Genomic DNA, 21034 nt, shown 5'->3' on the forward strand with positions numbered 1-21034 from the left:
CTCTTTCTCTTCTTGAACCTCTTTCTCAGCCTCTTTCTCACCCTCTTTCTCTTCTTGAACATCTTTCTCAGCCTATTCCTCACCCTCTTTCTCAACCTCTTCCCCAGCCTCAGACTCATCATCAATTGTCCTCCAAAATTCTTCCGCTTGCACTCTCACTCTTTCCTGAAGCCTTAACAGAGAACTTTCTCCATCTGATTCCTCCACGTATTCTTCGCCTTTCTCAACAGAGTCACTGTTTTCTTTGTCTTTTTCAGGTTCTTGGTCTTTCTCTTCTTCACCCTTCTCATTGTTTTCTTTCTCACCATCCTTACTGTTTTCCCCACCCGAGACCACATCCTTTTCCTCGCCAGACTCATTGTTTTCCTTGTCTTCCTTAGCCTTCTCACTGTTTTCCTTCCCTTCAGCTCTACCATAATCTCTATCATCCCATCCAAAATCCATATCTTCACCATAGTTCCTCTCCTCATTTTTGTTGCTCTCAATAGAAGTCAGCTTTTCTTCTATTTTCTTAGCCCTTCTTCTAAGTTGGCGCTGGTTCTTTTCAAATTTACTCATCCTCACATCCATATCACCCAGCTTTGCCTCCACCACTGATTTAAGACCAAAAAACCCTTCACTCATGGCCCCCAAAATCTTTTCTTCCAGAGCTTTCAAGCTCTCCAACCCAGATTTAGAAGACGAATCTTCTAAAAACGTCACCTTTTCTTTGTCCTTCTTTTTTTTAAACACTCGTGCAGCAACATCTAAGTCGTATAGCTCTTTCCAAAATATATTCTTCTGCTTCACATTTAGCCAGTGGTTCCAAGTATCACTTGTGCTTCCCTCACAATGATACTCTCGCTCCTCATCAATTATACGAGCCAGCATGATTTCCTCACCCACAGTTGGCACCAACACACTGTTAATAACCTGGAAAAAAAAACGGAAAAGGAAAATCAGTTTAAATTTTATTATATTCTTCTAGTTTCTACTACAAAGTATATATACATATACCTTTGTGTGTCCAAGTGCAGCATATATATCTTTCAAAGGATAGCCCTTCATGCTACTCTTTGTAAACCGGCTCTTGCACATCCTAGGACAATCTTCAGAAGGTGTATCTGCAGATTGCTTGTTACCCTTTTCTTCTTATACTAATTGCTTGCTATCTTTTTACAGATCTGAGAAATGGAAAGAAGTGATGAAACACGAAGGAGAAGTGGTGGCGTGACGAAGCGGACGCGGTGGTGGCGTGAGAGTCGGAGGCAGTGTGACGAATTGGTCCTCTGAACGTGAATGAGAAGTGGTGGCCGGAGAAGGAAGTGTGACGAATTGGTCCTCTGAACAACGAAATGAATTTTCACAGGAGCCTGTTTAGAGCTAAGGAGAGTGAGATCGAGAAGAGGAAAATGGAGATTCGTGAGTGTGTCCAGGCTAGGCGGCGGTGGTGGCGAGACGAGTGAGAGGTTACCGTTAGTGGACGCGTGATTCGGAGGTGCACCGGAGGCGGAGGTGACCAAAGCGGTGGCTCGCCGGAGAAATATATGTTTTATTTGTTATATTTTATTTTATAATTAATTAAGACATATATATATATATTTTTAATAATAGTCACGTAGGCACCAAATTGTATGTGGCAAAAGTCACAAAAAAATCACGGTAGAAAAATAGTCACGATCGTATAGCCATGGTTTTTCGTGTCTATTGCACTATATAGTCACAAAATTTTAGCTTTATTTACGAAAATTACCATGACTGTAGACAATTTTTCTACTAGTGATATGAGTACAGTTAACTTCTTATGTTTAATGTATCTAAGAATACAAACCAACAGATAACCTACAAAATAAAATAAGTAATAGTTAAATATCAAAATCATAAAAAAAAAGATTCAAAATAATACAAATTCAATATATAAATATTATGTAGTTTAACTAAAGGTAAAATCTATAACGACAAATCAATAATTAATAACATTATTTTCAATTTTATTTTCATTAGCTCCGGCAAACATAACTGCTTTCAGCTCAAATTCATCGAGAGAAAGAATTTTAGTCTCAAGTATCCAAAAATTAATCTCATCTAATGAATCAAAATGATCTCTTCCAACATATCATACATGATTGGGATCATCTATGAAAAACTTCGTCTAGATAGAAAATGAAGAATAGTGTGCACAAATATAAAATATTCCGTTCTTTGCAAAATATATCCTTATATTTATTAATATTTACAAAATATATCTTTAATTTTTTTTATAAATAATTTTTTTCGTGTTTCCCAAACATAATTGTGAATTTCTAAAATCGTAACACAAGTTTTCACGGAGTTCTAATATAAAAAAAATTTGAAATTTTTTTTTTAATGTATTTCCACGAGTTTCCAAAACAAATATGATTCTGAAACGCTTCTGAAACATGAACCGGACATTCACCCGAATTTCTATGCAACCTAGCTTTTAACATACTTTATTTACCTTAATCAACATGCGAAAACTCGACAACACAGCTTACATTTAATATATTTTTGTAAACATTTTAATCTTAACTGCATCAAAATTTCTGTTTTTAATAGCCAAGAAGTGATTTAAACTAGGCATGGGCATAAAAATTGAGAACTGAAAACCGAACCGGAACCGGAACCGAACAAAAAAAACTGAACCCGAAACCCAACCAAAAACCGAAAAAACCGAACTGGACCCGATCCGAATTTTATAGATAACCGAACGGTTCCTATATCTCTAAAACCAAAAAATAGAAAACCAAAAAAACTGAATCGGAACCGGAACCGGAACCGAACCAAAAATCGAACATCCATGCCTAATTCAAACTTTTAATATGTAAATAATCTTTTAAATTATTTGTATCTGTAAAGTAGTTTGCGCGCTAAGCTTTCTAATGAAACTTCAATTTTTAATCATGACAATATTTGAACTAATGAGAATTGTTAAATTATTCTAATACCCAGACAATTTTGCTAGACGGACAAAAAAACCAACTAATTAATAGTCACCACCGACTTTACGCACGGTTGTTAAATAGATGTCTGTAATAAAAAAACCTTCTTCTAATAAAAAAATAATGATTGTCAACTAGATTCAATTACATAACTACACATCTAAAAAATAATATATATATATATATATATATTAAACGTTCATCTATTAATATAAAGTAGACATTTATTTTCTTTTCCTCTTGCTACCAAAAAAACTAGGTCAAGGAGAATTCGCCACGTCAGCACAGTTTCTCCTGCGTTTAACAATCATTTACGGTTTATATTTTTTGGGCTTTGTCTTTTGTTTTGTATATGTGACTTTGTGAGCTCTATCGATGGAAGCATAACTTAACATTTGTTGGGCTTACTATAATGTTTTAGTTGGAGCTTCTTTATGGTAGGCCCAGAGTCAGACGTGACCATGCTTCTTCGTCTTCAACGCCGCGACCTTATAATCCTAATCACTGCTTCTTCTTCGTACACGAGATCTGAGAAACGTCTTCATCACTCTTTATGTTTAAGTCATTAAGCCTTTCATTTATGCTCAGTTAATTTTCTCTCCACTACTTCTCATTCCTTCGCAGAGTTCGATCTGTTCGGATTCTAAGCATTTTTTAAACCTATAAATAAGCGGGTCAGGGTTGATGGTTGCTTCCCAGTTCTCCGTTTCCTACAAATAACTCGAACCATTCTCGCATGCCTTCTCCGATTTGGGAAGGGAGGAATGTTAAGATGAGTGGTGAACTAATGGGTGTTGATATGCTTCTCTTGGATGGTCATGAATTTTTACCAGTTTCTCTCTTACGTCTTCGTTCGTTGTTATGTCATCGGATTCTAGCTTCTTGTTAAATATATCCTTATTTCGCAGTCTTCTCTCATCCAAGCATCTGTATCTGTCCATCGTCTGAACACATTCCGAGAACTTCTTAGAGAGGGAGCTATGTATGAGCTCAGTGGATTCGATGTGACTAAAAGCAACAACCGTTTCAAGCTTGGATTTTCTGCTGTGGCTATCCGGCTAAACAAGTTTACAAATATGGTTGAAGTGCATGTAGTTGCTAATCTGATCCCTACTGAGATGTTCAGGTTCCAATCTGTTGATCAACTCATGTCGTTAGCTAATACTAATGTTGAGCTTCCAAGTACGTCTTCATCTGTACTCCGTCCGTTATAAGTTAATGTTAGTATTCATAGATCTTATACCAGATAACCTTTTTTAACAGACATCATTGGTGAGGTTTCCGATATCAGGACAACATACAATGATCACACTCAGACAATTCAAGATGGTTAATATCAGAGTAGATAAGTAATTTCTACAGCTGCTAAGGTGGTTTTGGCGATCAATATTAGCCCTATGTTGGTTGGAGGTGAGCTGCTAGGCCATGTTAAGATTTTTAATATATAGTCCCAATCTAACCTTCTATAGCTTCTTATACTATGTTTTACAAATTCTCTGAGCATCAAACGACTGTCGGTAGAGAATGTTGATGATTCCTGGTTACTTATTATGTATTGATTGATGGTTTCGGCATTCGAAGAGTTACTGATTAATAAGTTAGGTTAGACTGTTTTTTTCTTTTTTCGGACCAAGTTTAGTTAGACTATAGTTTAAACATTCTCATACCATCAACTACCACGACCATTAGAGAATGTTGATGATTTCTGGTTCTGTATTATATATAGTTGGGTTCTGTTGATTAATTAGTTATGATCTCTGTTGTATGGTCGGTGTAAAATACAAGGCTCTCTCTCTCTCTCTCTCTCTCTCTCTCTCTCTCTCTCTCTCTCTCTCTCTCTCAACGCTACCTCAGGCGCTCATTTCTACTTTGACAAGGAGTGGCGCAAGCAGTGCTTAACTGCAGAAGTAAGCACTCTAATTTTTTTATTAAAAATAAAACAACATGCTGCTCTAAACTGTCACCTCTTTTTTATCTTTTATCAAAAAAAAATTGTCACCTCTTTTTATATTTTGCAATGTTAGGGTTTGTGAAAGTAATGAAGGACCATAAGAGGTTGCACTGCTGCTGCCATGGTTGATGGAGAAAGAGCTACTGTTTATGATTCAGTTGAGACCCCTGTTGATGCCAGTAACACTGGAGAGGAAGAAATAGATTAAGAGGAGAGGAGATCTGCCAAGAAGACACGCAAAGACTAGACAGTCCAGTGAACACTCTCACTGTTATGTTGCATTACAGGCTTTTTCAATTTTCACATTACCAATAACTTCAACAACTTCTCAGTGAAACCATGATCTGGTTTATATTTTTATGTGTATTTCAAATTTCAACTAGACTCTGCATTCTCAAGTTAATAAATTTATTTTCATGCCTACTCCTTACTGTTGATACATGATTTAGCACTAAATACCTCTCGCCAAAAGAATAAGAATACCGGTTAACGACTACCTCGGGTTAAGCTTAAACAGGCTGAAGAGAACTCGTAACGCGACGTCGGTCCATAAAGCCCGAGGTTCTTTGGAGAATTAATGAGTCAAAGATCAAGAGGATTATTCTCCACATATCTTGGAATCGATAGTTATAAAGAATGAATCAAAGCTAAAGAAGAGGAACACGTGCAACAAACCACAAGTTTCTTGCAACAGCTTTACTCTCGTATAAAAGAAGCCTTGGAACTAACAAGGAAGGGGATTCCACGACCTGAACAAAGAGAAAAAGCATATAAACAAAATAATAAAGAAACATGAAGAGAAAGAGAGACTTCGGTCTCAGCAACACATGGTTTAATCGTTACCCCATGTAATGATTAAACAGTTTTTCCATTATTCAATTACCAAACGAGAAAGAGAGATATTAGATTATTTATTTCATGACACCAAGTCAAAAACGTCACGACACTCATGAATGAGAAGACGTCTCCGTAATCTTCAACAACGAGAGTTCTAGCCTGCAACGTCGAACTCTGATAATTATAATAAATGAGGACGAGAGTTCTTATTAACCGACTTCGATCTCTAAATATGTTTATAGATCAGCTGCTATGATATATAAACGAACTCTCCTCCAAGGATAAAGTTAGCGACATCTCACTCGAGATGATGACAATCGAACTACGTTTAGACTTGATCTCTCGTCGAGGGTACGTAGGCAGCTCGACCCCGAGTTCAGTCGCGATCCTTCTATTCTTCGAGATCTCGATGTTATTCGGCACAAAGAACAAAGTCCATTCTCGACGAATCGAACCCAATTCTATCGTTGTGTTCTGAGGATATTGTCGCCCACGAAGTTCTTACCTCCCTTTTTTACAAATAAAAACGATCAAATACTTAGTGTAGATTTTAGGATCTATATTTTGGCGCCGACTGTAGGGAAGATAGACAAAAGACATCCTTGCTTGGAACCCGATCCGACCTCCGCTGCCATCGATTCTACTAAACCATGAAACGATAAAATTGATCTCTCCAACGACGCGAAGATCAAAGTCAGAACTTCACCTAGATCATCGAGCAGACCGGTCACCCCCAGAAGAAAGAGACGACTGCAATCATCGATCTCAACCCCTGTCTCTTCTTCGTGTCTTTACTAAAAACCGATCTAAGGCTTGTAAGCACGAAAACAGATCCATCTCATATGTGTTCGAAACCACAACAGACGAGCCATCACACCACGGAGGCATCGATCTTACTAGATCATAAATGAGGAACGACACATGAGATTCGATTCCGACCTAAGCTTAATCAAATCTCTATTACTGATAAAAGAAATTCGACGAGTTACGATAGTCCGACCTCCCGAGTTCAGGTCCGGTCAAATGGCCGCCCAACACGAGGAAAGTTTGCTAACCGAACCGATACATTGAAATGAATATCAACGATATGTGGCGTAAGTCCGAAGGATGCCAAATATCCTGATTAAACAGATCACAAAGCCAAGAAATCGCTGATACTGTCTTGGACAGCTTAGATGACGAAGAAAACAACATTGGCATACATGAAACAGATACCCTTGATCAATTAATGATCATAAGCGAGGAAGAATCTTAAAGAGACCAAAATACAGTACCTCGAGCACGCTCTGACTGTGTATAAACACTAAGTGCATCCAATTCTCAAGATCTCGTTATCAAGGAGCTGTCGAGAAACCAGAGTTCTTCAGTTTCCAAAGAAGAGGAGCACGGCTCTTAAAGACAATTATATGCTCGTCATTTGCTTCACGATATGGTCACATATTTGACTAGACCATAATCCTTCTTCCTGCCAAAAAGCTCAATAAAACCTCTTATTGGAAGATGGAGACATTTCTAAACAGAGATAGGTTATTGTCCTTTTATGATAACAAGGATCTTCTCGAACCTGCAAAAGAACAAGAAACGAGAGGCACCTTTTGCTATAATTATTATTCCTTTTTTCCACCGAAAGCAAAAAGAGGAAGAAAGCCAGCAGCAAAGTCAAACACGTTCAATTATTAGCTAGTAAAGACATAATCTTTTTGACCCCATGACTGAAGGAACGAGAAGGAAAATGCGTTGTACCAAGATGAAAGAGAAACTCTCTTTATGTTCTAATCATCTCAACGACGCGTCTCGTTCCACGAGTGATCGTGCGATGTTCCAACGTAATACATTTCAAGTTCCTCTTACGTAATCAACACGACGTCACCATTGTTATTTTACGAGTTAAGAGGAACAAAGGTTGTCACCTCCCAAAAGAGACGGACACAAGCCAGAGAAGGGGTCGCTATTCCTGTTTCTCTCCTTGATACGACTTCACAAGAAGTCCGATATGTATTCAGCCAGTCAAAAAGGTGAACCAAACTTTCCACGAGAATCGACAAACCCGACTTCTCGTATGGAACGAGAACTGACAAACTCGACGTCCCATTCAAGACCGATGAATCGACGCCTCACCCGAGCTCACAAGCCGTAGAACCACAACTACAAGAAACCTTCTCTCACCGTCCAGCGAAGAATAGTTCCAATGCTCAAGAGCAACCATCAAAAAGATCACCGTGCGACTACCCCAACATGGCATTTAAACAATGCTAATCATTTAAAGATGAAAGACATGCAACAATTGATATTTGTTGCACAAAGTAAACGAGATGTAGACGTGCTTATAAAGAAACGACAAGGAACAGCCCATGAGCTAAAGAAAATCAAATACAACGATGTACTTGGTGGGAGCAGTTCTCTTCCGCCATGAACACAGCCCCACGAGATCCCGACTTGATGGCACACCATTCGCTATGATCTTTTCTATGACGTAAAACCATCTCCGTATGTGTTATAAAGGAGACGAGATCATATTATACTATGATAAAAGATACACGTATGTGATCAAACAAAGACCTCTCGCCCAGCAAGAGAGACGACAACAATAACACGTTTTCTACTATTAAAGAGATAGACAAAGTAGTTTCAGAAAAAATGACATCTAGTGGCTTAGACCGAACTCATGCCTCGATCACGACAAACAAGCAAATATCAAACGCTTAATGCAATCTCTTCTGCACGATATCGCTACCAGACAGAAAACGACTTTGCGAAGTCTTTAAAGGAAACTCGACTTGGAGTTTCAGTTTCTAAAAAGATTTTCGGTTCTCCAACCTCGTCCCCTCACTTGAAGAACTGGGGGAACAACATCCCGCCAAAGGATTAAAAAAAAAACGGTTATTATCAACCCGAGTTGAGGCAAGTTAAGGCGGAAACGGCCCCCTGAGATCTCGTAAAGCAATGAGGACTTCTCTAGCTTACTGATTCTAAATCCCATTCATCTTAAGTGCACAAACTCTAAAGTGTTGTGTTACTTCTCAAGGATTAAATTCAAACTAGAGATTCTCTGCCTAATATAATCAGTTTACTGTCTAGGATTCTTGGTTATATTTATGCCGCCAGAAGAGTTAGACGACCGGTTAGCGTTAACTTGAGTTAAGCTTAAACCAGCCCATGAGACCTCAGCCAGCAACGTCGATAAAAACCCGCACAAGTCAAAATGAGATCTTTGGCATATATCAAAGGCCAAGTCTAAAAGACTCCGCATATCTTGTAACTTGAATGATCAAGGAAGGAGTCAAGGCTGAATGCGAGGAACACGTATAACAAACATCAAGTACAAAGCGAAGATGAAATCTTCATTATAAAGGAAGAACGAGCCCAACTTCGTGCAGTTATTCGGCGAGAAAGACAATAACAAAAGATACACATACAGTTCTCTCCACCACGTGATTGGTGGAAAAAGAAGAAGTACGATTCATACAAAGTCTCCAGATCGAACACCTCTTCATAATAGGGTCAGCCGCTACGAGTTTGTAACGACCTGTGAGGCCGCCTGAAAACGACATCCCGAGGAAAATGTCTCGTGGGCTTGAGGATTGAAATCTGAATCACACATTCCCACCAAGTAACTACGTCCATGAAGATATCAACATGTTCTCTCTAGAGAGACGACTCATCACAAGACATATACAAAAGTTCTCCTCCATGAAGATTTCTCAAACGGAGTTATAAATCCCATCATGCTCCTTTCATCTCTGCGATATGTCTCCTCCATGATGAACCTGACGTCTCATTGATGATTCGACATCTCGCTCAAAACCGATGTAGCCAACACCTCTCTCGAGACTGATGATGCTAATGTCTCGCTAGAGACAACAAAATTGATGCCTCAAGACCGATGAAGACAATTCCTCACCCGAGACAATAAAACTAATATCTCTCTTAAGACTGATGAAATGATCATCCGATACATAATACGATTGATAAAAGATCAGATCCAGCTGCAGTAGTCTTGATCCACAACAACGAAACCGAGAATCGCAGGCAGCTGCCATTTCATTCACTAGACGTAGAGGACAAGCGATCCAACCATCAGATCCGAGGGGATCCGACATCACTCGATCTTACGATATCCCGATCATAAAATGATGGAGGTCCCATATTAACTCCGATCATTACAGTACCAACTCTGAGACATTCCCTAAGCGAGATAATAATCCATACGAGACTCGGAGATTCCCAGTATAAAAGTCTAAAGAATATGAGCCGTCACGATCGAGATCGCAGCCCGGGCGACAAATACGATCGAGCCACCAAGAATCTCCCAGGTGCTCCCGAGCTTTCCATCTCACGATCTGTATATATCTAAACCGAAGAGACGTCTGGTCGGCATCTCAATCAGAACCAAATCACCACATGCTGAGTTTCGACGGATTGGACAAAGACCGGATCGGCTAGCTCAAACCTGAAAGCCCACTAGTTTGCGCTCCAATCAATTTAACCGACCAAGAACAACGCGAAAACCTCTCGAGCTATCAAGCTCCTGAAACCCTGAAGCACTTGGATATGATCTGTGTAAGACACAGATCCAACCAACATTGAGCATAAACAGATCTCACATCTGAATTAAAAGATAAACGAACTCGATCTCTAATGAGCTCGTGAGACACAAAGGGTCGACAGGTTGCCCTTCTCTGATAAAGGCATCGAGTTCATTCTCCGACGAGCTTAGGTAACTCGAGGAGCAGGTAAAGAATCTTGTTCCTAGAAAACAACAAATCGGATCTCCAAATGGCTTGATCTCGAATGGGCTGATACGCTTTCTTAAAAGCATCGATGTCGATCTAAGATAAGCTCGATCTTCGAAAGAGCGATGAATAACAATCTACCCACTTCTTTATGAAAAATAACCGTCCACTGCAGAAGTAGCCCGGCCTCAAATGATCTCGACCTACTTTGATCACATCCTTAGAAGAAGCGAATAAATTTTATCTATATCATATGAAAGAAGCTCCCAACCATGGAAACATTTCCTCCCGACATATGAATCATTTCCTGTAAAAGAAAATGACAGATATGGACAAGCCATACAGAACTATTTAGAGATCTCATGTTGTTTAAACAATATTTCCTTTAAAAAACAAGACCGAAAATGTCAGCGTAATATGCTTTGCGACGGCGTAGTGTGAGTTGAACACGAATATCGAGTCAATAATCCACAACCACCTCAACCCCTCATCAACTACAAGGAAGACATAATCGAACATCCAACACCGTTTCCTCTCCGCTAGCTCGCAGCCACCAAGACTGGAAGCGCCTAAATCGGTAAACAATTATCTTCAATCTATTTACACATAAATTGCGTCAGTAAATATATTCTTGCATTACTTTTACAACTTTTAAATTATCAAAGTTCATATTGAGTCACTATATTCGCATCACAGCTTATTTCATAAACTTGTATAACCACAAGATTTTTTATACACTCTTCATGCACTGTCCACAATTCATACTATTATCAAGATTTACTTTTTCAGCCTCAAGTGGCTAGAACCCTCATTAACTTTATTTTAGCTTTAAACTCTTAGCAAGTTTTACTGCACGACCCCAAACGACCCAAGTTCTTATCGACATCGATAAAACCACGTCCTCAGGCCACCACTGGCCCGCGAGTTAGATTCCTGATAAGTTTCTATCTCGCCAAACATCTGAGGAAGAGCAATATAAATTGCTGTTTGTTGCCATGCATGCTGTTACTGGTTCTTATGCGAGACCAAATTTTGTCGATTATCTTCTTGAAATTTGAAGGCTGGTCAATGTCCCTGCACCTCGAGGTCGCCTCCTTAGATTTTGGGAAGCGGTGGCAAGCTCAAGGGTATGGACAAGCTAAGGTAAGGTATTCCCGGCGTAGAAACACATAAAACGAATATTTAAAAATACAAAACCTAATTATCACAAATTTTGGGAGCTGTTTTTTTGTTTCGATTGACTGTGGTTATGTATTGCAGCTGACGCTCATGCAAGCAACCACGTCTGAATACCTACAACATCTTTCCAAAGCGGGTTCAATCTCTGTCACGGTATTTGAAGTTACTCGGAGCAATCTTAACTTCAATTTATATTTAGTATTGAAGTTTTAAAGCACCAACGGGAAAAGGAAACAACAGAGTTTGGATGGTCTGATCAAAGAAATCTGTAGGTAAAATTTCGAATAACGAGCAGATGAGATATCATCTTCATCGTTTTCGAGTAACAAGCAGATGAGATATCTCTCTCTTTTCATTTCGATTCATGTTTTGGGGTTTTCCAATCGTAGAATTCTTTGGTGAGTTTGTGTGAATGGTCAAGACGAAAGAAGAAGTTGTAGCAGGAACCATGCATCATCTGTCCCTGGAGATCATTGAGGCTGGGAAGGAGCTTTACGAAGAAAAATTGTGGGTGAAGCCATGGTTGAACTTCAACGAGTTGCAGGAACTCAAGCTTGCCGTTGATGATGCCCCCACCATTACACCCTCTGATCTTGGCTGAAAAAGGTATGACTACATAGTAAAAATGTTACATATATGTATGCAACACAAATACAATGTATGCAACACAAAGATCGATCATGAAAATTTGGTTTTGTGGATCAGATAACAATGTATCTGGATGGAGGGAAGTTTCAAGAGATGGTTAAGAAGTGCAACATGTTTCCTGATCATGCCGTTTATTTTTTTCTCAGTGAACGTTTATTTTCTTTTTGCCAAGGTTTCACAAAAAAGGCTTTATGTAAACCTAAACCTTTCATCCTAATGATATTTACAGTGTAGCAGAAAAAAAATTAGTCATCCTCTTTAGATATAGATTCTTAAACTTGCTTATTAACTTAATGTACCATATATTTTCGTTTCAGTTATGATCATATCTGAAAGTTTCAAGCTTTACCATTGTTGAAAACTTGGGTGGTACTGATCCAAACAGAAACTTATTGCTTAGATCCAAAAACTCGAGTGAAGTTAACCTATGAAGTTTCACGGGGATGTGACCTCAAATCCCTTTAGAAGCCTAAGTAAGAATCCTAAGGGAATTTAGTCTTCACAGTGTAGTGACAAATGATTATATTGACAATCTGTCAGACAAAGTGACGTGGCAGATTATAAAATGTGTTTCACCACTATCTTTGCATACATTTTGGTCGCCCTGTTTCTTTGAAAATGTTACTCCTTCGTGGATTAACCAACTGCCAGATTCCAGCTTCTCATTAACTCTTCTAAGATAACTCCAATCAGGTCAACCGGAGACTGTTAAATATTCACCTGTTTGCAATCTCCAAGGACACACAGCAAGCAACCATATGCTTTAACTTTTTTTTTCATATAAGCTTTAACATTAGCAGCTAAACATCTAACACCCACCTCAAATACGCCATGGGTGTGGAAACTAAGCCAAACATTTACACATCTTCTCCTGAAACGTGTTTACAACATTGGTTAAACAGCACATTAGCAATGGAGAAATTTGTTTTTTCATGCTTAAAGAGGAAGACTCACAATATACAATTAGACAAGTATATAATTTCTAAAATGAATAGTAAAATTGTTGTAAATTTTTTTATGAAAGTTAATACTAATTTTAAGTTAAAAATAAATTATACATTTTTTAAAAAATTGTACTATTAGTTCATTTATTCGCCCGCCCGTAGGGCGGGTTTACCCTAATTAATATCATATTTTTATGCTATTTGCATTTTTCTTAAAAAATAATAAATTGGCTTTTCTTTTTCGAACTGTTTAAATTATAAAATTAAGAAGAAATGAATTACAAATCTATTAAATTCAAGAAAAGAAAATATTGTGAACAAAGTAAAATAGTTATATTTTATAAATTGTTTTGATATAGTAACAAATATATAATTTTTAATAAATAGTAAAATTTGCAGTAAAAATAGTGAAAACTATAATTAAAATAAACTAAAAATTCCATTAAAATTTGAAATATATTTTTATTATTTTGTTCATTTGCTTATCCGCCCGTAGGGCGGGTCCAACCCTAGTTATATATATCATATAACAACATCAAAAAATTATTATGTGTTACATTGTTAACATTATAATCACTATTTTAACAGTTAAAAAATTGTGTTGAACATTAACATCTAATGAGAATCCGCTAATCAAATTCTAAAAACAGATTATAACACATATACGAAAAACCAAAAAATATAATAAATAAATTGACTAAACACACGATGTAATGTTATACAACCAAAAATATATGAGAATATGTTAAAATTTCAATTAAAGTTACTAGATTCAAAGTCTGACACATTATTTTATCTATCGAACGATGTAATGATACAACATAATACATAATAGTTTACTACTACTGACTAGCGTAGTTTTCAATACATTAATTTTTCGTATATGGTTATGTGATGTTGTATCGTACATATAGTTTACAGTTATTTTTTTTTTTTGACAAAGGGCTTTAGTTTACAGTTATTTTTCTATACAGAAATTTAAAATAACTAATGTAAAAACTAATGTAAAAACTAGTGTAAAAACTAAATGTAAAAACTAATGTAAAAACTAATCCAGCGTCCAAAACAATATAACAGTATAACCGGTATAATTGGATATAACATTTATCAATAGGTTATTATCATATTTTAATAGAATAGATGTCCGCATTCCCTTCCCCTCTCTCATTTTCTCTTTTTACCTTATTTTACATAGAAAATATTTTTTTTACTTGTTATTCATTTAATTTTTTTTCAAAAGAATAAAGAATTAGGTAGTAGTTACATTTCTTTTTTAAAACTGTATTCTATTTATTAGATTCAAATTTAAATTTTGACATGTTAACAATAATACAAATCACTATGATACAAATTCTAATTATGTTATTTATTATTTAACCGTAACGCTTTTCAAATAAAGTTCAAAAAAAAAAATCTTGGTATAGTGCATCTTTTAGTGCTCACTTTTTCATCATCATACATACAATCCATGATGATAAACTGTTTTTAATTTTTTTTTGAGAAATTTAATTTTTATATTTGCATTTTTTTTGTAATAAAATGTGTGTTTAATATTTATTTAATTAAGGGTGGGTACATTTATTGTTTTAATTTTTTTGAGAAATTTAATTTTTTATATTTGTTTTTTCTGTAATCATATTTTTTGGTAACTATATTAAATATGTCAAGCTGCATAACTATACACTTGTATCATATGCATTTCAGAAATTATTTTTAAACTTTATTATTAAAGTCTGCAACATATTATATTTTCTTGCTTGTTACCTAACATAATTAATCAAGAATATTCTTATCCAAAAGACCAAACTTGGAATCAACTCGAAAATCAAAATCTCATACTCTATTAGACATGGCCTATATACTCGAATTGTTCTTAAAATGTTATATCCAAAAACTAATATCAAATCTAATATGCACTGAAAACCGAACAAATTTTTAAAAAATGTTAGAAAAAAATATTTCTTAATATATTTTATTAAATACATATAGATATGTAAATGAGTTAATATGGTCTTCACTAACTTTAAATAAAATCACATTTAACCATGTGCCTTTATGATTTTCAAATGAGCTTTGATATTTAAAAAATTGCGACAAACATGAAAAGTATGATTACTTAAATTAAGTTGTAACCATTATATTTATGAGAGTGATCATTGTTGTATGGGTTTAGCTCGAAAGAATTTTGCAAATCTCTACAATAATAATATATTTTTACATTTTGACATCGATTTAAATTGGTTGGTTGTGTAAACAGATGTGTGATATAAATTCTATGATTTGTTAATGATTCAATCAAATATTGATGTTCGTGCAAGTCTTGATAATAAACGATTTAAATCTGACATGTAGTCTCCGGTTAGACTAGTACTATAGTTGGTTTTTAAAAATAAAAGTCGTTGAAAGTCCACCCATCTCTTGATTAAAATGGTAACAAACGGTTGAATATTATATCCAGCGTCCAAAACAATATAACAGTATAACCGGTATAATTGGATATAACATTTATCAATAGGTTATTATCATGTTTTAATAGAATAGATGTCCACATTCCTTTCCCCTCTCTCATTTTCTCTTTTTTTACCTTATTTTACATAGAAAATAATTTTTTACTTCTTATTCATTTAATTTTTTTTCAAAAGAATAAAGAATTAGGTAGTAGTTACATTTCTTTTTTAAAACTGTATTCTATTTATTAGATTCAAATTTAAATTTTGACATGTTAACAATAATACAAATCACTATGATACAAATTCTAATTATGTTATTTATTATTTAACCGTAACGCTTTTCAAATCTACATATATTAAATACATTTTATTAACAACTTAAAATATTATATACAAAAATATATCATTAAATTTTTTTTATCATAACTGTAATATATGTAAAATTAGGTCAATCAGCAATGTATATACTTTTAATAATTTAGTTAGTATAAATGTTTAATTTATTATACGATCTCAAAATCAGCCAATATTTTTTCTCGTTTATGATATTCTAACTATTACATTGATACAGTTCTATAAATATATAATTATCAAACAAATCTAAATCAAGTTAAAATTTGAAACACTCTTACTTACTTAATAAGAATACTAATAATTCTAATTTTCTTCTCATAGCTAGGATAATTTTGATGATATTTAGTTAGTTGTCAAATCTAAATCACAATTACAGTATACAAATTGTGCTAAGGTAATACATTGTAATTGAAATATAATTATTCAAAACTGGAAATATAAAGGAGAAAGAAATTATGAAGATTCTATTGTGTCTCAAATTAAGGAAAAGTATCAAATAAAGGTAATAAAATTGAATAAAATATGCAAAGAGAGAAAATATAATATTAATAATTTTAGAATGGCTCATTGAGGTTGACAAGCAATCCATCACCAGGGAAAATAAAATAAAATTAACTTAAAAGTATTTAAAACTTTTTTTTGCTAGCTAATATTTACAAACTCTTCAACTCCACATAAAACCCTCCACCTAGAGATTTCACTCCTCTTCCTCATGTAAACTCTCTCTCTCTCTCTCTCTCTCTCATTTTTTTTCTCTTTCTTCTATGAATTTTTATTTCCCTTTTTTATTTTAAAATTTTAATTTCTGTAACTTCTCCGTAAAAGATAAATAAAAAAATCTAGGGGAACAAATCAAAACCCTTAACGATGATGCAGCAGGGTGGTAGTACAACCACATCCGCCGCAACAGAAACGGTGCCGCTACAACATAACGAGTCAGCCGCTACAGAAGCTGCGGCAGCAACATCAGCAGCGATTGGAGCTTTTGAGGTGTCGGAGGAGATGAGCGACCGTGGTTTTGGAGGAAACAGGTGGCCGCGGCAGGAAACGCTTGCGTTACTGAAAATACGATCTGACATGGGAATAGCGTTTGGAGACGCAACCGTTAAAGGACCCTTATGGGAAGAGGTTTCCAGGTGCTTTTCCAGTTCTTCCTTTATTCCTCTGTCCCTTTCTTTGGAAAAAAAAATTCTTTATTTTCTTAAAAAAATTCGAATGGAAATGGTTATTACCAAGCTAATATTATTAATTATAGTTTAAGTAACAGTGTTTAAGATCTGCCATTTTTCTGTAGAACTATTTTTTTTTTTTTGAGTTTTATTCTGCGAATTTGCTTCCCTTTATTTCGTAAAATGTTTTCTTCAATGAGATGTACGAAAATTTATTCAGATTCGGATAGTTCTTGAGGTGTGTCTATTTTTTTTTCTTAATTTGTAATTTATTAGCTGTTAATTTACATAATGTTTTATTCATGATAAGATTGTGAAGGCCTAGTACTTTCACAAACTCAAACTCATGCTGATTGATCCACTTCCCAACTAGGCAACTACATATATGTCGTCATTTTACTGATCCGATATTTAAACAAACAAAACTACTATTTTTAATGAACATTTCTTACAAATTTGAATATTTTTTATATATTAAGAGATGGAAAATGATTAAATTGTGAGGGTTTTTTTGTTGTCAGGAAAATGGGGGAGCTTGGTTACATAAGAAACGCAAAGAAATGTAAAGAGAAATTTGAAAACGTTTACAAATACCACAAAAGAACCAAAGAAGGCCGTACCGGAAAATCCGAAGGCAAAACTTATCGCTTCTTCGATCAGTTAGAAGCTCTCGAGACTCACGCAACCTCCTCTTCACACCACCATCAACCGCAATCGCAACCTCACAACAACAGCTCCATGTTCTCCACTCCTCCTCCGGTAACAACTGTTATACCGCCGACAAGAAACATCACTCCTTCGTTTCCAAACATCTCTGGAGACTTTCTGTCGGATAACTCAACATCGTCTTCGTCTTCTTATTCGACTTCTTCTGACGTTGAGGTTGGCGACACGAAGACGACAACCACGAGGGAGAAGAAGAGGAAGAGGAAATGGAAGGAGTTTTTCGAGCGGTTAATGAAACAGGTTGTTGGTAAGCAAGAGGAGCTTCAACGCAAGTTCTTGGAAGCTGTTGAAAAGCGTGAGCACGAGAGGATGGTTAGAGAAGAATCTTGGAGAGTTCAAGAAATTGCTCGAATAAACCGCGAGCACGAGATTTTAGCTCAAGAACGCTCCATGTCCGCGGCTAAAGACGCCGCGGTCACGGCGTTTCTTCAGAAGTTTTCAGAAAAACCGAACCCTCAATGCCAGTCAATCGAACAACCGCAAATGCAGGTTATCCACAACAACCAGCAGGCGACACAGCAGCAAACGCCTCAAACGCCACCTCCTCCCCCTCCTCCCCCTCCTCAGCCGTTACCGGCCTTAGACACTATGAAAACGGACAATGGTGATCAGAACATGACTCCAGTGTCGGCAGGAGCCTTGAGCTCTTCGCAGTGGCCAAAAGTGGAGATAGAGGCATTGATAAAGCTGAGGACGAATCTTGATTCAAAATATGAAGAGAATGGACCTAAAGGACCGTTATGGGAAGATATATCTGCAGGGATGAGAAGGTTAGGATTCAGCAGGAACTCAAAGAGATGCAAAGAAAAATAGGAAAACATTAATAAATACTACAAGAAAGTCAAGGAGAGCAATAAGAAACGCCCTGAAGATTCCAAGACTTGTCCTTACTTTCACCAGCTTGATGCTTTATATAGAGAGAGGAACAAGTTCCACACCAACAACAACGTAGGATCTTCTTCTTCAACATCCGGTTTAGTCAAACCGGATAATTCGGTTCCTTTGATGGTCCAACCGGAGCAACAATGGCCTCCAGTTACGGCAACTACGGTTGGTGCAACGGCTAAACCCGATCAACATCCTCCACAGCCGTTGGATCAGAACTTTGATGATGAAGAAGGTACTGACCAAGAAGCATATGATGATGAGGAAGACGATGAAGAGAATCAAGAAGAGGAAGGAGGTGAGTTTGAGCTTGTACCGAGCAATAACAAAGACTAGTAATCTTTGTAAGTTTTGATACAGAAGAAGAGAATTTAAATATTGGAAGGGGTGTTTTTTATCTTTGATTTTTATATACTGAGGAAAAATTAATATTTTGAAAATATTAAATAAATGTGATATAATTGTTTTGGGGATAATAAATAAATTAGAAGTGTTAATCGATAGGGACAATGTGTGGGTTTTTAAGCAAGTGATAAAATCTGTAACTAGTAGTGTTAATGCCTGTAGAACCAATAAATGAATGGTTCTTGTTGTTGGACTGCTGGTGACGATGTGTACTTGTTTCTTTACATATTATTGCTATTGTTTTGTCTACATTATAATATATAAAAAGAATTGATTATAAGGTGGGACTGAGAGCATTATGAATGAGAAGTTTTTAGAGCATGATTATTGAGGAGTTTTTAGAGCGTGATTTTTAGCGGAATATAATAATCAGTCCTTTAATTTTTTAACTAAAAAAACTAAGAAACCATTTCTTATATTTCACTAAGAATCTCGTCCTAAGAACTCATATTAATCATGTTCCGAGAGAGACGAGAGTTACTCACCCTTTTCTTTTTCAGTGACAGTTACCTTGGTAAAATAAATAAAATAAAACTGAGTATATATTTAAGTTTATAAGAACATGATTATTGGGGGTTGTTACAGCACCTCCAATGGATGGTCTTAAAGTGAGGTTCATAGCGGAATATAAGAAACTGTCTCTTAACTTTTAATTAAAAAAGGTAAGAACCAGCTCTTAAATAAAAGTTTTAAGAACCGGTTCTTAGCTTTTTTAGTTAGAAGTTAAGAGACGAATTCTTATATTTCGCTAAAAATCTCACTTTAAGAACCCCGCAATAATCACGCTCTGACTAAAAAACTGAAGATGCAAAGTTCACATGCACACAATGAGAGAGAGCATGGGGTTTGGGGTCCACGTGTAAAAAGGAATCTTCATCTCCTTCTCTGTCCTCTTCGTTGCCCTAAAAGTACAACACTCTCTTTTATTTTTGTAAAGGTAAGTCATAAATTGAAACGAACGCACGTGACAGATCCAACGATGTATATACACAACTCTTATTTGAGACGATGATTGGGTGCGTCATGCATGTTTTTTTTTGGTAAAAGTGTCATGCATGTTTACTTGCTAAGTCCTAGCAACACATGTTTGGTCGCATTTCCGGATCTGTATAATAACCAAAGAATGATGTCTCTACTAATGATCGTCACTCCTAACGTTTATGTATGCTTATACATGAAGTTTTAGGTTGGGACAATAAATAAATTAAAATATAAATTAAAATTATTCAACCAATCACAAAACATACTACAAAATATGATTGGTTACACAGTTTTTGATAAAGTTAAAAGATACTTTAAAATATGAAAATCATCTATTTTGAAACATCAAAAACTCTCTAAAACATCATCTATTTTGAAACGGAGGGAGTATATGTTTACTTATATCATATATATGTACACACACACTTATTGAATAGATGCTTAAAACATATAAGCCCTTGTTGCAAAGGCAAAAATAAAACATTTTCTGCGTATACTCATGAATGAGTTTGGTTTCAGTTCATGAACATTCAGCACGTTATAAAAGGAATATATTTTCTACACATGTTAACAATGAAATCCGAAATTGGCCTACGTTAGGTAATATGCATGTGTAGATGCTTGTGAATTGTGATTATATATAAAATTACGACGCCACTAATTAGTCCTGATCGGTCAGTACATTTCATGCCATATATATAGCTATAAATGAAACGGGTTAGTCTATATGCTTGCATACAACATGCTAATAGTTATAGATAATCACTGAAATATGTGAAAAGTAGTAAGAACGTCTCCAACCCATTACTATTTTCCCTTTTAAATGCTATAAT

At 35.8% G+C, this 21034-nt stretch overlaps 2 protein-coding genes, 1 long non-coding RNA gene and 1 pseudogene across 4 annotated transcripts in view; 2 read left to right on the forward strand and 2 right to left on the reverse strand.

Moving 5' to 3' along the window:
- Positions 1 to 62, reverse strand: part of LOC106323813 (ABC transporter F family member 4-like) — a 1133-nt gene extending 1071 nt beyond the window's left edge. The window contains exon 1 of the mRNA XM_013761880.1: positions 42 to 62. Within this exon, the coding sequence (XP_013617334.1) occupies positions 42 to 62 (21 nt within the window). The remainder of the gene's footprint in view (positions 1 to 41) is intronic.
- LOC106323005 (uncharacterized protein At3g43530-like) lies at positions 34 to 7279 on the reverse strand. Of its 2 annotated transcripts, none has more exons than XM_013761166.1 (2): positions 7002 to 7279; positions 34 to 912 (listed from the first exon to the last, which is right to left on the reverse strand). In XM_013761166.1, exons 1-2 carry the CDS (start codon positions 7038 to 7040, stop codon positions 73 to 75), a joined length of 879 nt encoding a protein of 292 aa, XP_013616620.1. In that variant the 5' UTR covers positions 7041 to 7279; the 3' UTR covers positions 34 to 72. The 2 variants fall into 2 exon arrangements, with proteins under 2 accessions (XP_013616620.1, XP_013616619.1); XM_013761165.1 differs by lacking the exon at positions 7002 to 7279 and adding an exon at positions 997 to 1484.
- Positions 7280 to 11776: 4497 nt separating this feature from the next.
- Positions 11777 to 12491, forward strand: LOC106326278. Its single transcript, XR_001267189.1, has 3 exons — positions 11777 to 11911; positions 12029 to 12245; positions 12345 to 12491. It is a non-coding gene; the product is annotated as an uncharacterized LOC106326278 (long non-coding RNA).
- Positions 12492 to 16742: 4251 nt separating this feature from the next.
- On the forward strand, positions 16743 to 19413 carry LOC106321658 (annotated as a pseudogene).
- The last annotated feature ends 1621 nt before the right edge of the window (positions 19414 to 21034 follow it).

Source organism: Brassica oleracea, chromosome C2 (assembly GCF_000695525.1).
Source record: "Brassica oleracea var. oleracea cultivar TO1000 chromosome C2, BOL, whole genome shotgun sequence".
Classification (NCBI taxonomy): domain Eukaryota; kingdom Viridiplantae; phylum Streptophyta; class Magnoliopsida; order Brassicales; family Brassicaceae; genus Brassica; species Brassica oleracea.

What these genes read in the sequence shown, in the direction of transcription:
- LOC106323005 (XM_013761165.1), bottom strand. Translation starts at nt 1,077, where the DNA reads ATGTGCAAGAGCCGGTTTACAAAGAGTAGCATGAAGGGCTATCCTTTG. An exon ending in CTGCACTTGGACACACAAAG is followed by an intron (nt 913 to 996) that starts GTATATGTATAT and finishes TTTTTTTTCCAG; the next exon opens with GTTATTAACAGTGTGTTGGT.